This window comes from Polyodon spathula, chromosome 3 (genome assembly GCF_017654505.1).
Source record: "Polyodon spathula isolate WHYD16114869_AA chromosome 3, ASM1765450v1, whole genome shotgun sequence".
Classification (NCBI taxonomy): Eukaryota; Metazoa; Chordata; class Actinopteri; order Acipenseriformes; family Polyodontidae; genus Polyodon; species Polyodon spathula.
Genome location: NC_054536.1, coordinates 77,557,093 through 77,576,896, shown reverse-complemented (window position 1 = coordinate 77,576,896; position 19,804 = coordinate 77,557,093). Strand labels below are relative to the sequence as shown.

At 35.9% G+C, this 19,804-nt stretch overlaps 1 protein-coding gene across 1 annotated transcript in view; it reads left to right on the top strand.

Annotated features, from left to right (window-relative positions):
- LOC121313432 (suppression of tumorigenicity 18 protein-like) overlaps window positions 1–19,804 on the top strand; it is a 98,767-nt gene that overhangs the window by 62,774 nt on the left and 16,189 nt on the right. Inside the window, exons 8-13 of the mRNA XM_041245957.1 lie at window positions 4,284–5,006; window positions 8,196–8,330; window positions 10,737–10,827; window positions 11,421–11,513; window positions 15,677–15,885; window positions 16,737–16,945. Of these exons, the coding sequence (XP_041101891.1) occupies window positions 4,284–5,006; window positions 8,196–8,330; window positions 10,737–10,827; window positions 11,421–11,513; window positions 15,677–15,885; window positions 16,737–16,945 (1,460 nt within the window). The remainder of the gene's footprint in view (window positions 1–4,283; window positions 5,007–8,195; window positions 8,331–10,736; window positions 10,828–11,420; window positions 11,514–15,676; window positions 15,886–16,736; window positions 16,946–19,804) is intronic.

Genomic DNA, 19,804 nt, shown 5'->3' with positions numbered 1-19,804 from the left:
AAAACAGGAAAAGTTACACAATAGGAATGAGTGAAGGCCATTCAACCAACTGATACATCCAGTTCCTTAATGTGAACAGTTCCCAGAGCCACAGCTAGACAGCTCTTGAATGATCCCATTGAACCTGCAGCTTGACTTGGCAATTCATTCCACACACCTACCACTGTGTAAAAAGGTTTCTGCTTCCCTCTGCCCTGCTCTGTCTCCACAACTTCCCAATGTTTTCTCTTGTCCTGTTCTCTACTCTAACTACCAAATAGTAACTGGGAATAAAGAATGACAAAATAGTAATAATTCTGCAACCTGAACAATCAAGACGGAAGCACTTTGATTTTTAAAGGTGTACGCACCCTGACATGTACACCTCTAAAAATTTAGCAATTTTTTTCTGAATGCACATTTTACTGTGTTATTTAACAAAGCCTTGTAAACAAGACTCTTCAAACAGACTGTTAGCAGCAATCTCATAATGTCTCATTCTTTTTTTAAAACTTACCTGTCCTTCAAGTTGACATAGCTTGTGTCTTTTTTACATTTAAAAAGCTGATAATCTTGGTTGCAGAGCAATTTCCAAGTACACTGGCTTGGGGTATTCTGTCTACTTGTGTTGTTTAGAGAGTCAAGCACTGATATTACTGGCTATAGATGGATGCACGTGAAATATGCTGCTTTGAAACTCGTATTGTGATTGGCTATGACTCATGAGTCATAGCTAAATGGTACTGTCAAATTCTAATGCATTTGCTGCCATAAATTTTCAAACCTCCGATCTGCATAGAGTAAATTATTTTATATCTCTTAATCTTTAAAAAATCTCTGGTGTGTCTTTTCTAAAGCATAAGATATACGTATTATATTTAAACCATCCTCTTTTGTTCAGACAAAGTGATAATGAACTGGACTATGAAACACATTTTGGCAACAAAACAATAAAAATGCATTCCACGAAGGACGATTAATATTTTATTTGAATGTGCTGTCCTTTCCAAAGACAAAACAGCGTGAGCCTCTAATATACTGAATTATGAACAACATTTTGGCAACAACACATGTGGTTTACATGTGCATTTTAGTCCCCTATAATCTGCACTTAATAGGTATATTTTAAACGATGTAGCTAAGCAACAGAGGTAATTGTTGCTTTCGAGAGCTTTTGTTAGGCCCTCTAACACAGCCCAAATATGCATAATTAGGCATAATGTCTACAACTCATTATTGTACACATGTGGGTAGTTAAGTGGACCAAGAGAATAAATAGCTCAATGAATTTGAGCAGATTCACTGGAAATGGCATTTCTTTTTTTCCTCGGTTCATATTAAATTATAATTATCATAACCCTTTTTGCTCTCCCCTAACCATCAACTGGGTCATTTTGAACATACAATTAACTTTTTCTAGTCAACTTTACTTCTAAAGAGAGTACTTGGGACTCATTTTACAAAATGACACAAGATCATGTTGAAATCACTGCGTGGTCTCAGAGTGTGTTTTAAAAGGAATGTTTGTGTATGAAAATCAAATAACAGCTAGAGTGAAAAAAAAAAAAAAAACATAAGAATCTGTGCCTGTGGGATGCTGTGAATATCTGCATTTCATAATGGGAGTAAAAACCTCCCATTTGGTCGTGCAGTACTGCTGTTGATATGAGCCAAGCTTCTGCTCAGCAGCAGAGCTCCGGTAATGGCCATTCTGGATTACAAACCGATCACCTGTTCCAATATAGAAACCACAGTAGGGATCCAAGTTTTTTTTTTTTTTTTAAAGGCTGTGCATCCATCTGGATGGAAAACAAGTGCTCATTGCCTGTTCTGCTAATTGTAACTATGCATAACTGACTAACGATTAATCCATTTGTTGGATGGATTTTTTTTTTTTTTTTTTTTTTTTTTTTTTTTATCTATTCAGATTAAATGTTTTCCACCACAGTACAGCAGGCAGGTTATTATCAGACCTCTGCACACTTCATAAATCCAGTTTGGTCTGGATACAGTGAAGCTTTAATTAAAATTAGTGGAGCTCTGATTTATTCAAAAACAGATATAGACGATGGATTTGCACTGAATGGGGCATATGAATAGACAATACCATAGATCCTCAAACTTGCGTAAAAGTGTAGAACCTGAAAATGTACAGTATGGTAATCCAGTATGCACTGACTTGAGCATGATTACTAGACTAGCAGTTTCTAATACACACAGAAAATTAAACAGATACAGAAGATTATCTTTTTAATAGCCTTGAACTTGCTATATAGTTAAAGAGAGACTGGGGTCAAAAGACCCCAGAATGATCCTTGAATATTTAAAAATGGATGTCTATATAACCACTATATGCTCACTCAGTACATTCTCCAGCCACATATTAGAAACATGCTTGATAAACATTCTGTATTATTCCTGAGAACCTGCTGAACAATAAACACACCAGCTACAGACACCAGAGACATACTTAAACTATTAGAACACCATTTTAGAAATTACGCGATTAAAAATATTTAAGGAATATTTAAGGAGTCATTCATCTGGTAAAGGCACAACTGTGTGGTATGCTGGCTGAGTCATGCAGCCAGTGGAGCACACGTTAATATGCTGATCTAAGCTGGGGTGCCATTGGCACTTCTGCGGGTTGGGGAGGTACAATTGGCAGGGACTGCTTAACCTCATTGCGCTACAACTGCCCTTACTGGTCAGATGACCAGTGAGCTCCTCTGGACACTTGCATGGTGTTAGCTTACCAATATCAACTGAAAAGTTCCTCTGGTAAAAAGGGGATTGGCTTGGCTATGGGATCAAAGAACGTCTACTACCCCTCAATTCTCTGTCACTTTCATGGAAATGTTTGTCACTTTGTCAGTTACATTTTATACTTTATGAACCCACTAAACTCTTTGCTTGCCTTCTTGTACAGGGTTCATTGTTTCCTAGTGGATGGTACCTGTCAATGCCTCTTCCTAGGCAAGAAAAAAAAAAAATACAAATTTTTAATAGTCTTAATACATGTTATGCATTTAAGTAGTAATAATTCTATAAAATGATTGAGGATTAATCTATTTATAAAAGCGCTTGATGACTCTCTACCATCAAATTATCTTATTAGCAAGTTAGTTTAAATGATTTGATGGATTAAAAGAGATGTTCTTGGATTAATCTAGATCAAAGGTGCAAAACCAAACTTTTATCACTAGCCGCATATCCAGAAAACTAGTTTAACCTCATGTTCATAGCGGGCCACACATTACTAAAGAATACTCCGATTTTAACCCTTAGCTTGAATACACACAGGCATATATAGGCAATTTCCCTTAGAATTACTGTTCATTTTATTTTGTACTGCACAGTAGACATCACAAACAGAAATACACAAAACAATTAAAAACAAAGTATTAATATCATACTGTTACCATATGCACACTCATTGCATAATAATACAAAGCAAATTCAATATCTATTTGCTGAAGCGGTTTTTAGTTTAGTCGACAAGTTTTTGAGTTGTAACAGGCAGCAATTTTACAAAAGGCACAGGGCAGTGACATCACTTCCCTAGCAACAAGCCTGCTGTGTTGGGAATGTGTTCTTTCAGTACAGCGGGTTTGTGCATTTGAGAAAGGAGAGGAAGACTTATGAAATTAGTTGTAGACTTAAGTTGATGAGAAGCAATTACCCTCCACAGTACAAATAAAGAACAGTGTGCTGCTTTTTATGTGAAAAATTAGAAATCCCTGATTTAGATGATAGCTTATATTTCATAATAAATGATAAATGACTAAATGTAAGCTATAATTTACAAAGCTTTCTAAAGCTAAACAGATCCTTAGGGTCAAATTAATTAATTATTTGGTCCAGGATGAATTTTGCAGCTGATAAGAAATAAGTGTTATAAAATGTAAAATAAAATTATTTGTGTTGGAAACGCTTTTGTTATTACATATATAAGTATATATATATATATATATATATATATATATATATATATATATATATATATATATATATAAAGGTATATATATATATATATATATATATATAATTGATTTGCTTTGTCTGATATTGCCAATGTCCATTGACTGAAACACCCATCTGGAAAACCCTCCAGTTAATGTATAATTAATTCAGACATTTTGTAAAAGCATGGTTTCTGCTTTTTATAATGCACATGTTGACCATCCAGAAACAATATCCTCATAAGAAGAGAAAGAAAAAAAAGCATATGTTGTTCTAGTATGTGCTTATTGGCATAAAGTGCCCTTTCACTTAACTAAATTATTTGTATAACTTTCCTTTAGGAATGAATTTGGAGACAGACAAGGCCTCATGCAAAAACAGCTACCACAATGCAGAGGAAAAGACACTACTGAAACAAGAACCTGAGGATTCATCTGAGCATGCTGCCTTTGAAAGCACCCTGAATGACAGTGGCATCCACTCCACAGAAGCAGACAGTGAAGGTGATGTGCCAGACCAAGCAAAAGAGGAAAACAATGTTGCTTCAGAGATGGAGAGTGTGCCTTATTGCTCTTTAGTGCACAATGAAAGCCACTCTGAAACTGTGGACAGTGAGTGGGAGAGCTTGTCCAAGTTTGTGAAGGTGAATGGCGTAAACGGTAATCACACAACAGAGTCACTGGGGAAGACAAGTGATGCAGAGAAGTATGATGATGACATGGATTCAGGTGCTTGCCAACACCTGGATGTGCAAATAAAGAGTTTGCAGGTTGAGACCCTGAGCTCTAGGAAGGACCTAAGTGAAAGTGAAGACAAGGTTGATGTTCTTGGTGAAGATGATGGCTGGTCAACAGGGGTTTCAGAGCACACCCTTAATTTCGGCAGGGCTAAAGGGAATGTGAGTCTCCTGGAACAGGCCATAGCCCTTCAGTCTGAGCAGCGGCAGGTCCTTCACAATGCTTACAGGGAAATGGACCAGTTCTTACTGGAACAAATGAGTGGGGAAAGGAGACACAGCAGACTCGGAGACATTGATGGCAGACACAACTATAACAATTGCAAAGGTAAATTATTTCTTAATGTGCAGGGATTGTTGTAAGTATTTAGCATTAATGAGTCAATGGAAGAATCAGAACTTGTGAGCAATATCTCAGGTGATAATACTACTGCTAAAGATACATATCTACACAGTAGTTACATTTGTTTATGGCTGTAAGTTATTTGTAAGAATTACAACATAATAGGGATGATGTAAAGATACGCACAAAGTGATTTGCAGGTGCAAAACCCCCATAGTGCTGCTGTAAATGATGTTTAGCAGCCAGTTCAGTGATACAAAGGAGCAGCATTGATTAATTATTAATATATTATTATAATTTTCATATCAACCATGGAATCATAAGTACATCCTTACTTTCAGTTCACTCCCAATAGCCATATGTCTGACTGTAAAAGCTTTTTATAACCATTTACATGATTTATTTTGTGTTACCACACCAGTATCCTATGGGCTAAAGCAAAAAGAAAGTGCGCTAGGTATTCATTTGGTTTTACTACTGTACTGTATGCGCTATAGGTGTACTGTACAGATTTATATGTTTACATAATGTAAGGTGTTGCCTACCCAAAACACATTCGTGTTATTTCAGTGCAATGATTTATACATTTAAAATACATTGAGCACTATAAATGTATGTGTGTGCGATTTTACTGTATTGTTTTTAAACCCAACACCTTATGTGTGACAAACATATCTGGTTTAGCGAGAGTCAGCTACATGATTATGAAAAGCTTTTTGATAGAAACACATTTTCTTATTTGGGGGTGAAGCTGGGGGCCCCCACTATAGAATCTGATGGGACTAAACTGCCTTATATATATATATATATATATATATATATATATATAGGCACCTCCAAAATGATTGGCACCCTTGTTAAAGATGAGCAAAAAAGGCTGTATAAAATAAAGAACACAGGTAATAAGCTATAGTTTATGCTCAAAAATATGGGAAAACTATATTCTTTTATACTAATATAATTGCTCAGATAAAACATTTATTTTTAACAAGTAATATTTTTTTTTTTTCTCAAAAAGATAGGTGTCAAAATTATTGGCACCCCTAAAGATTCTTAGAAATAAAATCAAACAAAATTAAATCTGCATTAATATTCTACTTTTTTAAGTACATCTCAGTCTTAAGGAACTGTATTGTGACCTTCCATGGCTTCCTGTTTCACTAAGGTATAAAAATGAGATAACATGCATGTAAACTCCATTTGTCATCCATCACCATGGGGAAAAGCAAAGAACTCACAAATGAAGAGAGACAAGTGGTTGTTGACCGTCATAAATCAGGCAATGGGTACAAAAAAATAGCATAAAACCTAAATATACCACTTACCACTATTAGGGCAATAATTAAGAAGTTCAAAACCAGTGAAACAGAGGTAAATCTGCCTGATAGAGGACACAAGTGCATCTTGCCCCCATGCACATTGAGGAAGATGGTTCAGGAGGCAAAGAAGAATCAAAGGGACACAGTTGGAGATTTATACAATTTGGGTTGCATCTTGGCGTCACCAATTCTCCAAATCTACAATTAGACACCATCCTGGAAGGGTTGCCTGAAAAAAAGCCTTTACTGATAACAACCAACAAATTTAAGCACCTGGTGTTTTCTAAAGGGCATTGGCACTTGAATTGGAACCGGGTGCTATGGTCAGATGAGACAAAAATAAACCTCTTTGGCCATGCACACCAGTTGTGGGTTTGGCTTTGAAAGAAGGATGCATATGCAGAAAAGAACCTCATACCTACTGTAAAATATGGTGGTGGATCTTTGATGTTATGGGGCTGTTTTGCTTCCACTGGTCCTGGGGCCTTTGTTAAGGTCAAACTCATCATGAACTCTACCAAGTACCAGATCATTTTAACCAAAAACCTGGTTGCCTCTGCCAGGAGGCTGAAACTTGGCCGCAAGTGGATCTTCCAGCAAGACAATGACCCCAAGCATGCATCAAAATCCACAAAGAAATGGTTAATTGACCACAAAATCCACATTTTGCAATGGCCATCTCAGTCTCCGGACTTGAATCCCATTGAAAACCTATGGTTTGAAATGAAAAGGGCAGTCCAAAGCGCAGACTGAAGGATATCAAGGATATGGAAAGATTCTGTATGGAGGAATGGTGTAAGATCCCTTTCTATGTGTTCTCCAATCTCATAAATTTTTTTAGAAAAAGGCTCTGCCATTATCCTTGTAAGTACTGAAAATAAGGGTGACAATAATTGTGACACTTAATGTTTTTGGAAATAAATGTATAATTTGAGAAATGTGTAATTTTGGTTGATTCCCTTGAATCATTAATAAAGTACAATATATTCCACATGTTGGAAAATTACAATATTTATGTAAAAACGTAATAAAATAGTTAAACTGAAGATAAAACAGAATGCATTGTACAGATGATGTTTACATTTAACAAAAACTATGTTATTTTGATTCTTGCACCCTTGCATGTGTAGACATTATCCTTCGGGCACTCTCTGCTGCAGCAAACCACAACTCAACTCCCACTATTTATTTGAACTGTGTCGCACGACTCTCGCAATAGAGGGCTCGCTAAGAAAACACAACAAATATTTAAATTAATATATTTCTACTGTTTTCATTAACATATCTACTCTTAGTACATAAGACAGAATGTTAACTTTGCTAAGTGTCGCAACAAAAATGCTAATTGCGGTATGTTTGCACTATGACTGGCCCATCTTAGTACACCTACCCCCAAGTATTATTATTATTATAATATGCATAATATTATAAATATGCATTTTTCTATAAAAACACTTTTGTTAGTCTGTCATTTTAGTTAAGCTATAGTTTAAGTCTGAAACCATCCTTAAAAATTGGAAGTACATCTCTGAATATGAAAAATAGCACTCTCTTAAACAGTGCAGCAAATATTCAAGCGTAGCAGCACGATAATTACAGCATAACAGGCTGCTAAAAATGTAACAATTGATAAGTGTGTAGAACAAAGAGACAGAGACAAGTGGCAGGTACCCAAGCTCGGAAAACAGATAACTGCTGCACATGTAATACAGGGCTCACTGCGTAAAAAAGGCAGAGAAACAAGCACATATTTTAAGACTGCAGCACAAATTACAACATAATATTTTAAAGTCTAGTTATTTAAAGCAAAATATTTCATTTATATTTGTTGTCGGTGTATGCTGTATCTTTCCAGAATCTCCAAGTTCAGATAAGAAGGAAACAAAGTGCCCTACACCAGGTTGTGATGGCACTGGTCATGTGACAGGACTCTACCCACATCACAGAAGTCTTTCTGGATGCCCTCATAAGGTCCGAGTGCCACCAGAGAGTAAGTACAGAAAAAAAAGTTTGTATTTTATAGGTGTGATTTAATCTTTATGAGCCTCAACAAGAAGTCAGGAATTTCAAAAGTATTCTTATTTATGGAAGCACCTTTTCAGAAATAGTGTAGCACTTAAATACTATTTTAATTTTAATGAATTTAAATATAGTTCAGCTATAGTGCCACTATCCTTATAATACCAAATACATATAACAAAAAGAAGCAAAAAGTATTTTATAATATTGCTGCATAAAATGGTAGCTTCTACTGGTACCATCTACTTTATATTCGATGGTTAAGTAATATATATATATATATATATATATATATATATATATATATATATATATATATATATATATATATATACACAGATACACATTTACCTGCTGTATATAATCACTGTTTAGATTGTATGTGCTGTCAGGACCAGACAATGTCAATTCTGTACAAACAGAAAAACAGCAGATTTTATTCAGTGGTTTAGATGTGTTTTTTTTTTGCTCCTGGAATAAATAATAATATTGTATTGAGCGCAGGTGCTTCTGAATGTATATACAAATCCACTGCAGATGGACTTGGCAGTCTACAATGGCACTGATTGTTTGCAGAAAGAAAGTCTGTTTCAGTTGCAGTAATAGGTAAAGCTCATCCAAACATGGTTTGAGCCTGTTCATTTTTATAGTGTAAGAATTGCAAGGGCTTCCCATTTCTCAGAAAAGGCACTGGAAGGTGGGATTTTCCAATCATTCATACCTGGGTTGACAAGAGTAGGCTGGAGCCAGAGTTCAAATTCAGGCATAGCCTTCTGTTCTACAGGACAGCACTCTAGCACTGAGTTGTCAGTTGATAGTTTGTAAATCTATCAGTTGCACATGTTTGCAATGTTTACAACATGTTTAGGAAAGGCAGATCTTGTCTAAATAACCTGCTTGATTTTTTTGAAGATGCAACATCGACAATGGTAATTGCAAAGCATATGAAATGGTTTATTTAGATTTTCAGAAAGCTTTTGACAAAGCCCTGCATAAAAGATTAATTCTCAAACTGAACGCAGTAGGGATTCAAAGAAATGCATGCACATGGATTAGGGAGTGGTTAACATGTAGAAAACAGAAAGTACTGATTAGAGGAGAAACCTCAAAATGGAGCAAGGTAACCAATGGAGTACCACAGAGATCAGTATTAGGTCCTAATCTAAATGAATGACTTGGATTCTGGTATATTAAGCAGACCTGTTAAATTTGCAGACAACAAAAAAAACAGAAGGTGTGGCAAACACCGTTGCAGCAGCAAAGGTCATTCAAAATTATCTAGACAGCATTCAGAACTGGGTAGACACATGGCAAATTGCATTTAATATAGAAAAGTGTAAGGTACTGCACGCAGGCAATACAAATTTCCATTATAAATACCATATGGGAAATGCTGAAATTAAAGAAGGAATCTATGAAAACGATCTAGGAGTTTATGTTGACTCAGAAATGTCTTCATCTTGACAATAAGGGAAAGCTGTAAAAAAGGCCAACAAAATGCTTGGATGCATAGTGAAAAGTGTTGAAATCAAATCAAGGGAAGTAATGCTATAACTTTACAATGCATTAGTAAGACCTCATCTAAAATATTGTGTTCAGTTCTGGTCATGTGGCTACAAAAAGAAAGAGTGCAACTAAGAGCAACCAGAATTATCCTGTGTTCAAAAGGCATGTCAGACAGGCTAAAAGAATTGAATCTATTCAGCCTTGAAGCCTTGAACAAAGGCGACCTAATTCAAGCAAAATTCAAAAAGGTATTGACAATGTCGACCCAAGGGACTTTTTCAACCTGAAAAAAAAAAAAACATGGACTTGGGGTCACAAATGGAGATTAGATAAAGGGGCATTCAGAACAGAAAATAGGAGGCATTTTTTACACAGAGAATTGTGGGGGTCTGGAACCAACTCCCCAGTAATGTTGTTGAAGCTGACACCCTGGGATCCTTCAAGAAGCTACTTGATGAGATTCTGGGAAGCTAGTAACACCCAAACAAGCAAGATGGGCCAAATGGCCTCTTCTCTCATTTGTAATGTTTATTATGTTCTTATGTTGCGATTATATGATTTATAGTGATACTTTATATCATCTACAATTTCCATTATATATTTAATTTCTTAATATATTTAGTTTTTATTTTAGTTATGTGTTCTGTAAGATTCTGTATTGTTTTTGCCTCAAAAATATATTCAGTAAAGCTTCCTCAAGGATGATTGAAAGGAAGTGAGGTGGGGGAAATATATTAGCGTTGCGCTGAGCCGAGCTCATATGAGAAACTTTGTACTCTGAAACATTGGCAATACCAACATGTTTCCCAACCTCACTTTTTTAAAACCACCCTTAAGAATTGTTGTCTGCCCTGCTCTCCCCTTTCCCCAGTCCTTGCCATGCATGAGAATGTACTGAAATGTCCAACGCCAGGATGCACAGGAAGGGGGCATATTAATAGTAACCGTAGCACACACAGGAGGTAAGTCACACTTTTTATTATAAAATAATACATGGCTGTATTTTATTCCTGCATTTGCTAATTTTTTTCAATAACTTTGAGACTTCAAAACTCCTCTTAAGAAACCAGATTAATCATGTTAAGGTTACTGGACATAATGATGAACACAAATGTTTTTTAAAATGTGACTTTACAAAAATGTTGCCATGTTTTTATTTAGATGATTTTTCCAGAGTTATTGTATTTGTTTTGTCTGTGGGTGAAATGCTTTAGGTTGGGAATACTGTGTTTCTATTGACTTCTGTGTGACATAAAAATCAGAAGAGAAAATATGTATTTAGATTGAATAAGCATGTTGGATCATTTTTCTCATTAAATTATTAGAACATTGTATTTATATTTTAGGTTTATATGGTCATTAGGAAAATGGGTTGCATACATGTGTTGCCCCTTGCACAATTGCCCCTTCAGTATTCAAATCATATTACAAAGAGTCCCAGTTTAAACCAGGGTAAGGTTAATATAATGATCCCACGGCGTAAGCGTATCATTGTATGATATGTTCAGTAAATTGTAAACTGGTACCAATTTTTGTTTGTTTGTTTGTTTGTTAGTCTTTCTGGTTGTCCTATTGCTGCTGCGGGAAAAATGCCTAAATCCCAGGAAGATAGTCCAAAAAGTGAACAAAATTCTGACTGGGTGTCCAGGTAAGGACCAGTTTATGTATCAATAAATAAGGTACACATCACTTGTCAAGCATTAATGAAATATGTTTGAATTAATGGGTTGTCAGTTCCTCTCACAGGATCCAAAGCCAGTATAGCAGAACTAATACTAATACTCTAGTTCATTATATATTATATTATTAAACAGATGTCAAAAGCAACAAGTCATTTTAGATTTGGTCATTTCCTTTTTATCAGAGAGAAAAAAAGCTTCTCTCAACAGTTCTCCAAGGAGATGCATCAAAGCATAATCTAAATAGGTGTCTTTTATATATATATATATATATATATATATATATATATATATATATATATATATATATATATATATATATATATATATATATACATATATACACACACACACACACACACACACACACACACACACACACACACACACAGACCACTGCAAAATTACCAGTTTCTCTGGTTTTACTATTTATAGGTATGTGTTTGGGTAAAATGAACATTTTTGTTTTATTCTATAAACTACTGACAACATTTCTCCCAAATTCCAAATAAAAATATTGTCATTTAGAGCATTTATTTGCAGAAAATGACAACTGGTCAAAATAACAAAAAAGATGCAGTGTTGTCAGACCTCGAATAATGCAAAGAAAATAAGCTCATATTCATTTTTAAACAACGCAATACTAATGTTTTAACTTAGGAAGAGTTCAGAAATCAATATTTGGTGGAATAACCCTGATTTTCAAGCACAGCTTTCATGCGTCTTGGCATGCTCTCCACCAGTCTTTCACATTGATGTTGGGTGACTTTATGCCACTCCTGGCGCAAAAATTCAAGCATCTCGGCTTTGTTTGATGGCTTGTGACCATCCGTCTTCCTCTTGATCACATTCCAGAGGTTTTCAGTGGGGTTCAGGTCTGGAGGTTGGGCTGGCCATGACAGGGTCTTGATCTGGTGATCCTCCATCCACACCTTGATTGACCTGGCTGTGTGGCATGGAGCATTGTCCTGCTGGAAAAACCAATCCTCAGAATTGGGGAACATTGTCAGAGCAGAAGGAAGCAAGTTTTCTTCCAGGACAACCTTGTACTTGGCTTGATTCCTGCGTCCTTCACAAAGACAAATCTGCCCGATTCCAGCCTTTCTGAAGCACCCCCAGATGAGTCCAATTTTCAGCTTTGCCCAACACCTGGTCGTCTAATGGTTAGCCAGAGACCTGGAGAGGCCTACAAGCCACAGTGTCTCGCACCCACTGTGAAATGTGGTGGTGGATCGGTGATGATCTGGGGGTGCTTTAGCAAGGCTGGAATCGGGCAGCTTTGGCATGAATTTATTCTGCAAATAAATGCTCTAAATGACAATATTTTTACTTGGAATTTGGGAGAAATGTTGTCAGTAGTTAATAGAATAAAACCAAAATTTTCATTTTACTCAAACACGTACCTATAAATAGTAAAACCAGAAAAACTGGCAATTTTGCTGTGGTCTCTTAATTTTTTCCAGAGCTGTGTGTGTATATATATATATATATATATATATATATATATATATATATATATATATATATATATATATATATATACAGTGCCTTGCAAAAGTATTCAGACCCCTGACCAATTCTCTCATATTACTGAATTATAAATGGTACATTGAAATTGCGCTCTGTTTGATATTTTATTTTTAAACACTGAAACTCAGAATCAATTATTGTAAGGTGACATTGGTTTTATGTTGGGAAATATTTTGAAGAAAAATAAAAAAATGAAATATCTTGCTTGCATAAGTATTCAACCCCCAAACATTAATATTTGGTAGAGCAACCTTTCGCTGCAATAACAGATTTAAGTCTTTTGGGGTAAGTATGTACCAGCTTTGCACACAGTGTCGGAGTGATTTTGGCCCATTCTTCTTGGCAGATTTGCTCCAGGTTGTTCAGGTTGGTTGGACGACGCTTGTGGACCGCAATTTTCAAATAGTGCCACATATTCTCAATGGGATTGAGATCAGGACTTTGACTGGGCCACTGTAGGACATTCACCTTCTTGTTCTTGAGCCACTCCAATGTTGCTTTGGCCTTGTGCTTGGGACCATTGTCCCGTTGAAAGGTGAATTTCCTCCAAAGCTTCAGTTTTTTAGCGGACTGAAGCAGATTCTCTTGCAGTATTTTCCTGTATTTTGCTCCATCCATTCTTCCTTCAATTGTAACAAGATGCCCAGTCCCTGCTGATGAGAAGCATCCCCACATTATGATGCTGCCACCACCATACTTCACTGTAGGGATGGTGTGTCTTGAGGCATGGGCAGTGTTAGGTTTGCACTACACATAGCGCTTTGAGTTTTGGCCAAAAAGCTCTATCTTGGTCTCATCTGACCACAAAACCTTTTCCCACATCGCAGCTGGGTCACTCTCATGCTTTCTGGCAAACTCCCGATGGTACTTTTTGAGTAACTGCTTCTTTCTTGCCATCCTCCTATACAGGCCAGTGTTATGCAGAGTTCTTGATAAGGTTGAATGGTGCACCATTACTCCACTCCCAGCCACTGAACTCTGTAGCTCCTTCAAAGTAATTGTTGGCCTCTCTGTGGCTTCTCTCACAAGTCTCCTTCTTGTTTGACCGCTGAGTTTTGAGGGACGGCCTTTTCTTGGCAGTGCCTGGGTGGTGTGATGCAGCTTCCACTTCCTGATTATTGATCCAACTGTGCTCACTGGGATATCCAAACACTTGGATATTATTTTGTACCCTTTCCCTAATCTATGCATTTGTATTACTCTCTAACTTGTGTAGAATGCTCTTTGGTCTTCATTTTCCTTTGGATTCACAGCCTTACTGATGATCCTTCAACAGTGGGGTTTTTATCCAGAAAATGTGACAGCAACTTTAATGGTTCACAGGTGGAGGCCAACGATAAGGTAATTGTGTCCTCGTTAGGGCAATTTCTTTCATCATTGCAAACTGGGAGCTTCCACATCACAGGGGTTGAATAGTTATGCAAGGAAGATATTTCATTTTTTTATTTTTCTTCAAAATATTTCCCAACATAAAACCAATGTCACCTTACAATAATTGATTCTGAGTTTCAGTGTTTAAAAATAAAATATCAAACAGAACAAAATTTCAATGTACCATTTGTAATTCAGTAATATGAGAGAATTGGTCAGGGGTCTGAATACTTTTGCAAGCCCCTGTGTATATATATAATGAAAGATTCACGCCACTCACACAGTTTGTTGCCCCTTTAAAAGTAGACCCAGGACACGGAAATGGATTTTTACAGTGCTTGCGCGCACTTTTAATAAACACAAAAGCTCTCTTTTGGAGCTCTGACTATACAGCAATAGATCCCTAACTAACCCACAGGACGGCTAAGCCGTTTACCTGACACAAACACAAAAATTCTCACAGCCCTACCCATTGACTGCTCGGAAGCAGACCACACCATCTGCCTCCCTCCACTCAGCAGCCCCAAGAAGTTTAGCTGCCTCTCTTAAATACCCTGCACCTGGCTCTAATTTACAATTACCACCAGGTGCAGGGGATAACTAAACAATAAAACAATTAAAACCCTTACCCATTCATCCAAAAGTACATTCCCACATGTTTTTAGCAGGGAGGATTTTTAACCCCCTCCTTGCTATCATTCTATATATATATATATATATATATATATATATATATATATATATATATATATATATATAATATATATATATATATCTATCTACGGACCCACACCACATCCACACACACGGATATCCTTATAGGAATTATCCCGCCCCCGCTTTTTTCAGAAATGGCTTCCTTCTTGCCACTCTTCCATACAGGCCAGATTTGTGGAGTACCTCAGCTATTGTTGACACATGGACAGTTTCTCCCATCTCAGCTTCCTAACCACCATATGGAAATATATATATATATATATATATATATATATATATATATATATATATATATATATATATATATATATATATATATATATATATATATATATATATATATATATATATATATATATATATATATATATATATATATATAATATATATATAATTGATTAATGGTTTTGATAAGGGGCAGTTGGTTCCTGCCATAAATAAATGAATGAACATGTTTTATACTATGACTTATCTAACAGCCAGGAAGTTAGTTAACAGCTTTGTTTTTCTGCAGACCTCCAGGCTTGCCAAGACAGTTTGAGGTTCCTCAATACAGCTACAATTTTGCACAGCCTGTCACTGCTCTCCAAGCCAACCTGGCAAACAAGTTGGACAAATACAGCACAATCCGCTTTGATTATGCTAGCTTCGATGCACAGGTCTTTGGTAAACGCACTGCTTCCCCAGTTGAACTGGACCAGGATGCTGCACGCTTTTCTGAATGTAAGTTAGCAAACATATACCATAGTAGTAGTAGTTGTAGTAGTAGTTCTAGGTCCAAGTCCAAATCTGAATTTAAATTCTGGCTCATTATGATTTTGGTCTTTTCTGAATACTTTGGAAACACAGACATAAAACAATTGCTTGAATTTGTTAAACACTGGCACAAGAGAAACATATACCGAGAGTTCCAATGCCTGTACAATTCAGTTTCTCTTTCATACCTCTCTACCTCACTAATGTATTACTTCAGCGCAACCTAGTGGACATTTTACTCATTGCACAATCTTGTTTTTTATTTTATTAAAGGTCCGTACTTTACAACCCAGTTCTATTCAGTGCTCATTAAATAATTGGAAGTACATGTATCTTATTATGTGGAGTCTAAATGGACCTATCTAGACATCAGTAACTAAATTCCTGATCAATGGAAACACAAGATTTTTTAGTAGTGAGCCTGCACTAAAATCACATATTATATGTCTATATGCTAAGTGGAACCTCATTGTTCTGCTTCAGTGTTAAGTACTCTATATGTGGTACTTCTTTTACAAACCTTAATAAACCTTATTGTGTTATCTAAATATATTTTTTAAATGGAAGAATCGCTGTCCAAATGACCAGAGTTAACACAGGAGCATGACAGTGATAAAATAAAGCCATGGTTTGGCAATACTTTTTGAAATAATGTAACTGGTTTTTGATTGATTTTAATACAAGGCTATATCTTGAGAACCATAGCACAAATTCAACATACCATTTTTAAGACATTTGTTACACCAAGTTTTTTTTAACATTTGGTCATGTTGACCTACACAGAACCGATACCAAAACTGACCTGTTTTCCTGTTCAGCGTCCCCACAGTTTTCAAGCTCACTGACATCCAGCAGCAGACTACCAGCCTCCCAGGTGCAGAGCCCCTGCCATCCCAGCACCTACAGCTACAGCCATGCTGGAGATGCCCATGCTGCTGCTGAGGCCACTGCCATTCTCAACCTGTCCCCCCGATACAGAGGGAACCCAGACAGCAGCTCTGCCATGCCGCAGACTCCCACTACAAAGGTAATATCATTGTGATAGAAGTCTCAATGTCTAATCATTGGTTAAAAGCTAAAGTGATTCTGACAACTAGATAAAAAAAGAAACCATGGACTGTCAAATAACTTTTTTTTTATTATTATTTTAATCAAATTTGTAATTCAGAACAGATCAGTGACCCAATTTTTCAACAGTAATCCAGTTACATTACAGTAAATTCCGTCCCTGAACCACCAGTAATACAATTACAAATCATATCTTTATAACGTCAAAAGAGGGCCACACTTTAAAAAAATAAATAAATAAAAAGCCACAAAACTTGGTTACGGCTTGCATTCTTTTTTATGAACCAGGTTCATGAACATCAATCACAGCTCTGCAATGCCGTGGGAAGGCCCTGATAATATTCTGGATGGTTTGTTGTGAAATTAATGCACTGCCATTTCATATGTTATATTCAAGGAATCCCACTCTTAGAAACAATGATTTGAGTTGCAACTTGCTGTTTAGATATAATTAAAAATAATAATAAATTTAAAGAAAATGCTATGTAAAGTATGCAGAGTGACTTGCTTCTAACACTGATTTAACGACTGTTAAATTTAGTTATTACTTTTTATATATAAAGATACATATCTTCATTGTGATCACTATAGTAAAGGCTGATTGTCAATAGACTTGGAGATTGATCTATTCTGAATTTCAATTGTTATAGTGTACCTAACTTGAATTATGTACCATACATATAAATCCACTGTTAGTTAAATACATAAAATGAGTGGGCATTTACAATTAAGATTATATATATATATACTTTATATATTGTTACTCCAAAAAATAAATTAAAAAACTAACTTTTAAATAATGGCTCACTGAAAGTCTGTCTGGTACAGTCCAGATGGCAGAAGATATTCTGGTTAGTAAAATATTATCCTGGATTAGCTGTGTCAGATCAGCCTTTACTGCCCATCTCAATCAGATGTCCTATAAAACTATTTCAGTGGATTAAACCAATCAGCAAAAGGATTAATAAACTGAGCTCTTTTATTCACACTAATTGAAAATCTCCTACTTCCTATCAAATATGCTTCAGTTTATAAGTTTAAACCCTTTTTTCACCACAGTCATTAGTTTACCCTCAAATACCAGATTTCATGTAGGGTCATTTATACTCTGAGACCTACATACATTTTGACCTTGACTTAAGGGCTTGTTCACCGCACTATTTTACACCCGACGTTTCGCTATCATTTTTGTATTTTGACTTTAATCATCAAAGGCAAAGTTTTCGCAACCCGCTTCTTCATGCCCATTCGCACCCTAAATATCACAGGCAATATGGGGAAAGACTGATTATAGTTGTTTAAGGCTGATTATAGTTATACTGTTGTTTATGATAAGCAGCACAAGAAATATCTAGATAAAGAGTGCTTGCCATGAGATACTGTGGCCCATAATTAAGTATAGACTGAAGTACAAAACAAAATTATGTATCTAACTTTATCCAGTAGCATATGCAGGTAAACACTATTTCAGCTCTTGCACAAGATGCTGGTACTCCCCTGAACGCTGTAGTGTGAATAGCACCACATTAATTCTGTCATAGAAATAGAACAAAATCAACAACCAAAGAATATGAAAAAATATATATATATTTTTTTTCACTGCTATTTGTAATGCTAAAAATAATTTAAATAAACATAATTTTGATATCATGTCAACCCTAGCCACAAGTTAATTTCCCTCAAAAAGGTCATACTTAAAAACACGCTTCTGGTGAACAGAGCATGTGACCTTGTGTAGGGCGAGACTTGCTAAAGTGACAGAAAGTGTGTTTGCATTTTCCACATACACTACCTTGAATCAAAATGTCTGATGCATTGGAAGTGCTTTTTTATAAAATATACATAAGATTATTCCAGGAAGGCCATTCATACACCAGTGAAACTTGAAAAGATCTGTTGCTTGGTTATTTTCATTTCCTGTCTCAAATGGAGATAACCTCTACACAGGAGTACACTCATTTGCATTTAAATAGAGATATTTTAAAGTTCACGAGCCGCAAGTCTCATGAAGCGTAAGTTTATACATTTTTTTTTTTAGATAAGTCAGTCAACAAAATTGCCTCATTTACAGTAAATAAAGGAAATGGTTGTTATTTACTGCAGTGACCTTTAATTTACTTTAAAAAGTGTATCAGTTTTTAATGACAGACGGGGTGACAATTTGCTTTATGGAAAAGACCAGCAGAAACAAAAGTTTGTCTTCTACTTGGTGCTCAAATGGAGTTGAACTATACTGTACATCACTTATGTATACAGGGCAGCAGTGAAGAACATTCATATTCAACAATGATATAGCAGCAAGTAAGATATTGTCAGTTGGTGTCCATGGAAATGTGCAGTACAAAGACATGGATATCATAGATTTTTTAAAGGTTGCAGGGACATATGATTTTGATGACTACATTGCAATTCAGAATTTAAATTTAAATAAAATAGCTTCCACAGTACTGTTACGAGTTATTCATTATACCACAAACCTGCAAACAAATTTGAGTTGCCCTTTTTTTATGTTGAAGTTAAGCAAGTGGACCAAACATGACTTATTTGCCAAGCTATCCAAGAACACCACTTCAGGTTCTGATCTGTACTGACTTTGGAATTAACCCTCCCAAATGAGCCCAGTGTGAACGCACCCTTATTCTGCTGAGGCTACTGAGCAACTCATTATTCAAAATGAACGAAAACACTGTTAAGAATGGACTTGGAGTACTCTGTTTTCTGAGTATCCAAATGCTGTGTAAGATTGCAATTTGGATTTCATGAGCTGTCTATTAACATAAGATGAAACATATGACCTGAAGCTGACACTAGCAACAGC